This window comes from Pogoniulus pusillus, chromosome 8 (assembly GCF_015220805.1).
Source record: "Pogoniulus pusillus isolate bPogPus1 chromosome 8, bPogPus1.pri, whole genome shotgun sequence".
In the NCBI taxonomy this organism is placed as follows: domain Eukaryota; kingdom Metazoa; phylum Chordata; class Aves; order Piciformes; family Lybiidae; genus Pogoniulus; species Pogoniulus pusillus.
This window is the reverse complement of record NC_087271.1, coordinates 15,221,490-15,228,584: the sequence shown is the minus strand read 5'-3', so window position 1 is coordinate 15,228,584 and position 7,095 is coordinate 15,221,490. Positions and strand designations below refer to the sequence as shown.

The 7,095-nt window shown below is 44.6% G+C and overlaps 1 protein-coding gene across 2 annotated transcripts in view; it reads right to left on the bottom strand.

The window, feature by feature from the left end:
• Positions 1 to 3,549: 3,549 nt before the first annotated feature.
• The window catches only part of DPYD (dihydropyrimidine dehydrogenase), a 647,138-nt gene continuing 643,592 nt past the window's right edge, over positions 3,550 to 7,095 (bottom strand). For both annotated transcript variants that reach the window (XM_064147329.1, XM_064147330.1), the window contains one exon: positions 3,550 to 5,700. In XM_064147329.1, the coding sequence (XP_064003399.1) occupies positions 5,509 to 5,700 (192 nt within the window). In that variant the 3' untranslated portion in view covers positions 3,550 to 5,508. The remainder of the gene's footprint in view (positions 5,701 to 7,095) is intronic.

Sequence of the window (7,095 nt, the reverse complement as noted above, 5' to 3'; positions counted from 1 at the left end):
CTGCCAGCACTTGAAGGGGGCTGCAAGAAGGCTGCAGAGAGACTGTTTGCAAAGGCCTGCAGGGACAGGACAAAGGCAATGGCTTCAAACTAGAGCACAGCAGATTTAGACTGGATGTCAGGAACAAGTTCTGCACCATGAGGGTGGTGGAACAGTGGAACAGGTCACTCGAGGGGGTATTTGGGGCCCCATCCCTGGAGCTGTTCAAGGTGAGTCTGGACAGGGCTGTGGACAACCTGAGGCTGTTCCTGCTGAGTGCAGAGGGGGCTGGACTGTATGAGCTTTAGAGGTCCCTTCCGACCCAGACCATTCTGTGAAGAACCTGTAAACTCCAGGAATATATCCATTGTGTCTCTCTCCCATGCCCTGATGTCTTGACAATCCTGTAGACCCAAATATGGCCATTTCCCTGAGTTTCTGCAACACACAGATTCATTATTGATTATCAGAAAGTGTCCTCAACATTGGGAACGTATTTCCAGAAACCGGTAATGGACTTAGAACATCAGTGGGGGAGAGACTGGGTAGTGAAAAAGAACTCTGCAAAGTATAACCTGTTGTTCCATCTCCAGCAAACAAATTATGTTCTTGGTTATGATCTTGATTCACTAACAATGTCTTTACTCCTTCAAGGATTACTTTACATTACTTGGGACTACTGGATACCCTAGGAAAACCTCTCATTTTGCTGCTACATTTATGACATCCATAGAATCATAGAATGGTTTAGGTTGGAAGGGATTTCAAAGTTCATCCAGTTCCAATTCCCTGCCATAGGCAGGGACACCTCCCACTAGAACAGGTCACTCAAGGCCTCATCCAACCTGGCCTTCAACACCTCCAGGGAGGGAGCAGCCACAAACTCTCTGGGCAACTTGTACCAGTGTTTAACCACCCTCACTGCAAACAACTTCTTCCTAACATCCAGTTTATATCTCCACTCTGCCACTTTAAACCCATTACTCTTTGTCCTGTAGTTACTAGACCTTTAAATAGTCCCTCCCCAGCCCTCCTGTAGCCAACTTCAGATACTGGAAGGCCACTTCTCCGAGGTCTTCTCGAAGCCTTCTCTTCTCCAGGCTGCAGAGCCCCAACTCTTGTAGCCTGTCCTCATAGCAGAGCTCTGAGCGTCTTTGTGGCCTCCTCTGAACTCGCTCCAACAGTTCCATATCCTTCTTGTGTTGGGGGCTCCAGAACTGCACACAGTACTCCTAGGCTTGTGTATATTTTTGGGGCAGGGCTTTTCAGGACAATAAAAATAACTGTATTTTTTATAATTCCTGCCTCATCAAATTATTATCAACCAAATCATCAGCAATGAAATACTTGGAGAACCTGGCTGCTTCAGGTACAGCTGACATACTGCCTTTCCCCCTTGGGGTTCATGGTAGGTATGATACAAAGGAAGAAGTACATGGTGACAGCTACTTTTCCTTGTGCCTGCTGACTGAGAATGTAAAATGGTGCCTGCAGACAGTCCGATTGTGATGTTTTTTTTTCTGCCCCACTCAAGTATGTGTTGCCTGTCAGCCAGCTTCTTGGAAGTGGTACATGCAGAGGCTCTTCAGACTTTGCCCTAAAATTCACAAAATAGCTTGTTCTCATCAGTCCTTGACAGCTCACATTGAATAGGCATTACAGTTTAGAGCTAGTGCCTTTGCTTACAGTCTTAACTGTAAAGAAGATTTTCCAGAGAATTGCAGTCTAAAGGATAAACACTTTTAGGACTGGACACAGAATAATGATATGTTTATCTAAGTCCACTGACCTGCTGAATATCTTATATTTTTCAGTACAATCTTGCTCTTTGTCCCTCTGGCCATCTTCTGTTGGGTTTTCTGGCTGTTCTGTCTCTGTTCCTGACCTCATATTGTCTGGCTCACTCCTGGTATGGCTTTGCAAAAAGGTAGGGGGGGTGAAAGATAGAGACAGCAGGCCCTCTGGACCTCTTTGTGTCCAGAGGTGGGGGTGGGGGGGGAAGAGAGCAGAAATATTGTACAAGGGTGTGTTGTGTTGATTTGGAACTGCAGAGTGTATGTAAATATACCTTATAGGTGTTTGTTGCCTTTTAGACTTTTATATTTCATTGATTCATAGAATGTCAGGTTGGAAGAGACCTCGAGGATCATCCAGTCCAACCTTTTAGGGTAAGAAAATAGCTTAAATGAGATGGCCCAGCACACTCTCAAGCTGGGTCTCAAGACTATCTAATTGTGGTAGTTTGAGGGGTCCTAGGTCCCCCCTTAACCAAACCATATGGACTGAGGCTCATCCCAGAGCTCGTCCCAGGATATTGTAATATTGTTATTCTATTCCATAAGGATAAGGATGCCCCTGGAGAGCTGGAAGGGAAAAGGGGGGAAAGAAAGCAAATTGACCTTGCTGCTTAGTTCTAAAGTGTTTGCAGGATTATGGGATTTGAATAACAAAATTATGGCATAGAATCGTGGAATCATAAAATGGCTTAGGTTGAAAGGGACCTCAAAGATCATCCAGTTCCAACCCCTGGCATAGGCTGGAACACCTCCCATAGAACAGGTCACTCAAGGCCTCATCCAACCTGGCCTTCAACACCACCCTCACTGCAAAGATCTTCTTCCTAACATCCAGTTTAAATCTCCCCTCTGCCACTTTAAACCCATTACTCCTTGTCCTGTCATTACAAGACCTTGTCAATAGTCCCTTCCCAGCCCTCTTGTAGCCCCCTTCAGTTACTGGAAGGTCACTTCTCCAAGGTCTCCTTGAAGCCTTCTCTTCTCCAGGCTGCAGAGACCCAACTCTTGTAGCCTGTCCTCATAGCAGAGCTGCTGCAGCCCTCTGAGCATCTTTGTGGCCTCCTCTGGAGTGGCTCTAACAGTTCCATGTCCTTCTTGTGTTGGGAGCTCCAGAACTGCACTCAGTACTCCAAGTTGAGTTTGACAAGAGAAGAGTAGAGGGGAAGAATGACTTTTTTAATTACAATTTCATTTAATTTCCAAAATCCTGAGTGAAGTGGGATAGATTTTCAACTTGTTGAGGTACAAATCCAAGCGACAACAATAACAAACTACCAGAAGACTGGGAGCTTTAAAGAAGTTCCATGCAAGTATTTCCTAAGCAGTGTCTGTTTCTGTTTTCACCTAAGTGTGAAAAATCCACTGCAAGGAAGAGAAAGACTGAAATATGAAGAGAACACTATTAGTGGAGATACTGGACTTGAACCTGCCAAGGAATCTCATCAGGCAAGCCCCAAGTGCCAGCCAAACACTGTAGGTGGAACAATGATATGAGATGAAATGACACTTGAAAATGTTAGGGTGACCCAGAGTGTACATATGTGTGCACGCAGGGGAGGAATGCGGAGGGAAGACAAGTCAAAGGCAAAGAGGTGCCAGAGAGGGGAAAAGATCATGATGCAGTCTGCACTGTAGGCAATTAATAGAATAATGTACACATGAATTAACTCATTTATGATTCCTGCAGTGAATCCTGGAGATGATGAGACACCACCAGACAAGCCTCTATGAGAAAAATCTGTTTAGTAAATGACAAACACACCCACAGACAAACTCAGGTTGGTTTCAGTGCTGTTTATTTCTGATTCAGTTCTCAGCTCATAAATCAAGAAACAGAAGCCAGGGTATATTTCTAATCAAAGCTTTTGCTGATAATGTAGGGGATAAGAAATTAAAAGTAGAACATTTGTTATTACTATGAGACTAAAGGTTTCATATTCTTAAGCAGACAGCAATATGTTCATAGTAGAAAGTTCCCTCTGTGAATGAAAAAGATTGATTAAAACAGATATTGTTTAGTGAAAGAGACCAATATATATTGCTTTTTTGTTGTGAAACTATTATAACCATACATAACCAATAAGTATGAAGGATTGGCACTGAGGGAAATCATCTTGCCAGCTTGCCCTTTGTGTCTGTGTTTGGCAAACAGAGTCTGCAGGGCATGCATTCCATTTGCACCTAATCAGATCTCTGACCTGTAACGTGTACATTCTGCAACGTTAATTGGCACAATTAAAAAGTTATTGAGATGATGAGCTTGAAGAAAAAAAAATGTTGTCACAGTTCAGATTCCTGAAATGCAACCTGGACTTCATAATAAGGTTTAACTCTTCTTAGGGAGTTGCAAAGCTGCAACTCTGAGAGGAACCTGGGGGTTCTGGCTGACAGTTGATTAAATTCAAGCCAGCAGTGCCCAGGTGGCCAAGAAAGCCAACGGCATCTTGGCTTCAGTTAGAAACAGGGTGGGCAGCAGGGACAAGAGGAGCTGAGGCCACACCTCCAGTGCTGTGTTCAGTTCTGGGCCTCTCATTGCAGGAAGGACATTAAGGGTCTAGAGTCTGTCCAGATAAGGGCAGTGAGGCTGGAGAGGGGCTTGGAGCACCTGGGCTACGAGGAGGGGCTGAGGGAGCTGGAGGTGTTCAGGCTGGAGAAGAGGAGGCTGAGGGCAGACCTCATTGCTCTCTACAGCTCCCTGCAGGGAGGTCTGAGCGAGGAGGGGGTAGCCTCTGCTCCTTGGTGGCAAGAGACAGGAGCAGAGGAAATGGTTCCAAGCTGCCCCAGAGGAGGTTCAGACTGGATGCTAGGAAAAAATTTCTTCTCAGAGTGGGTTCTCAGCCACTGGAATGATCTGCCCAGGGCAGTGCTGCAGTCACCACCCCTGGAGGTGTTTAGGCAGCCTGTGGAGCTGGTGCTTAGGGACATGGTTTAGAATTGACCCTAAACTGTGTGAAAAGTTGGACTGGGTGAGCTTGGAGGTCTCTTCCAACTGGATGTTTTCTGGGATTCTGGGAGCTAAGTGGTCATTGCAGGAGGAAAAGCTACAATCAAACTACCCACGCTGACCCACAAATCTGAGGAGTCCAACGTGTGCCAGTGCACAGCAAATTTATTCTACAGAGTGACTACTGTGAGAAAGAATTAGAAAGGATTATAAAAATACACTACCATATGCTGTAGTAGTTGAAAGCAATTAATCCGGTTCTTAAATCCTATTTTAAACTCCCTTTCATTTTATTTTTTTTCCCACAGAAAAATAGAAGCCACATGGCTTTGTTTGAATGCTACGTAGTTAATTACATCTTCTAAAAACCTCTTTTTAAAAGCAAATGTAATGTTTAATTACAAAATGCCTCCCCTGGAAAAACCCCTCAAAATAAAGTTCGCTTGTAGTTCATTAAAAATGCTTTCTTAATTATATTTACAGCCAAGAAAATGCATCCAGATTAATGAGTCTATAGAGAAATTTCTGAAATTACAGCGTGAATCGGAAAGGAGAAAAAGTTCCACTTCAAGTAGCGGGCAGCCGCCAGCACCACTCACTAATTGCTACCCTTTCTGTAATCTCACAACTTCATTGTTTCCAAAGTAATAATTAGAGAGCACATCGCTTGTGGTAAGGGCTATCAATATTGCATTTTGGCGGGGGGAGGGGGGAAGCGTGATTATGAGTAGATTTTCCAGGACTCATTGGAAAGCAAATCAATGGCATCAAGCAAGTGTCAAACTGCCATCAGGTGTGGGAACGCAGGCCTGTGTGTGTGGGGCTGACAGCTAAGGGCAGCCCACGCTTGGGCTCGTAAGGGGTTGTCCTGGAAACCATGCGGATGCAGTCGATGATGGGGCAGACGCTGAGGCACAGGGTGCAGCCCGTACAGCTGTCGGTCACCGTGGGCAGGTGGGTTTCGGGGTCAAACCGGATAGCCTGCAAAGGGGAATAAACGTTATTGATGTCCCTAATGGAAAAGGTCAGCTCCTGGCACTCCCAGTTACATTGTCTGCCTTCCCTGCATTGCGGTGTTTGGAGATGGTTTGCTGGGGACTCTTCACTGCAGAGCACAACAACTGTTTAACTGGTAGAGGGAAGGAAAAACCCCAACAACCCCTCCTCCTGATGCTCTGGCATTAGATAGATGGGCCAAATTGTACCTCGGCAAAAGTTTAGGGGCAGTGGAGGCAGGCTGCAAAGGAGGAGCTTGGCCCACAATGTTGAAATTCGCAAAGGGATGCTTCTCCTTTTGTGTGAGGGAAGCATTTCATAAGACAGTCATTTGCCAGGGTCACTGGTTCAGAGGAGACACCAGGCCATGCTTGTATGGCTTCAGCACACCACTGGCCACAGTGCCTTCTGTTGACTTTCATTTTCATCCCAGCACAAACAATGAGGCTTAATAAATAACAGAGGAAGGTACAGCATGCTGTGCCTGCTAGGATTATTTTCCTTTGAAAGGGCTATCTGAGCTTTGGGCAGGCAGAGCTTGCCTTAGTGCTCATGTTCCCTGATGCAGTGAATCCTCATTACCAATTAGGGTGATAAGTGTATTTGAATGTGAAATAACAAGTGAAGTCTCAATGAAATAAGCTCCTGGTGTAATGGAATTGGCAATTAAAAGCAAACCCAAAAGCATCACACAACCACAAAACCGTCAATATCTAAGAAGCCATCCCACAAAAGTAGAAAAACTAAGAGTTTTATTAAGGAAAAATCAGGCCTGGAAGCTGAACTCTTGCTTCTCTGCAAACACAGGGTGCCTTAGCAAATCTCCCTAACCATCATCAGCAAGTGGGGAAGCTAGCAAGGAGATGGGAGGAGAAGCTAGGGAAGTATTAGGTGGTGCTGCAGGTCTGCTCCAAAGAGATTTGCAGAACTTGGAGTTTCACTACTAGAAAAAGCACAGAAGTTGCTGTAGCAACTAAGGAGAAGTACTAAGTGCCCTGAATATGCAAGTATTAGTTTAGCTTGAGCACAGAGAGCTTTGGTTTGTGAGTATTTAAGAAGGCTACTACAGTAATCTAATCAGGTATAAATGCAGCATTAATTTTCTTATCTCAGTGGGAAAAAAGTGTCTACCTTTACTCTGACACAGTTGTTTTAATTGCAGGAGTTGATTTTAAATGAGAAGTCTTCTTTCTTTGACCATATGTAGTTAAATCCATCAGACCAACTATTGATTAGAATGAATTAAGGATAAACAAAAGGTTGTGATGTTGAGAGCATATTTAGTGCTCAGTTAAAGCATTCATTTCTGGCATGCTGTTCTCAAACTGTCCAGAAATTATTGCTTACTGCATATTGGATTTCATGGAGGTGGTGCTAGAC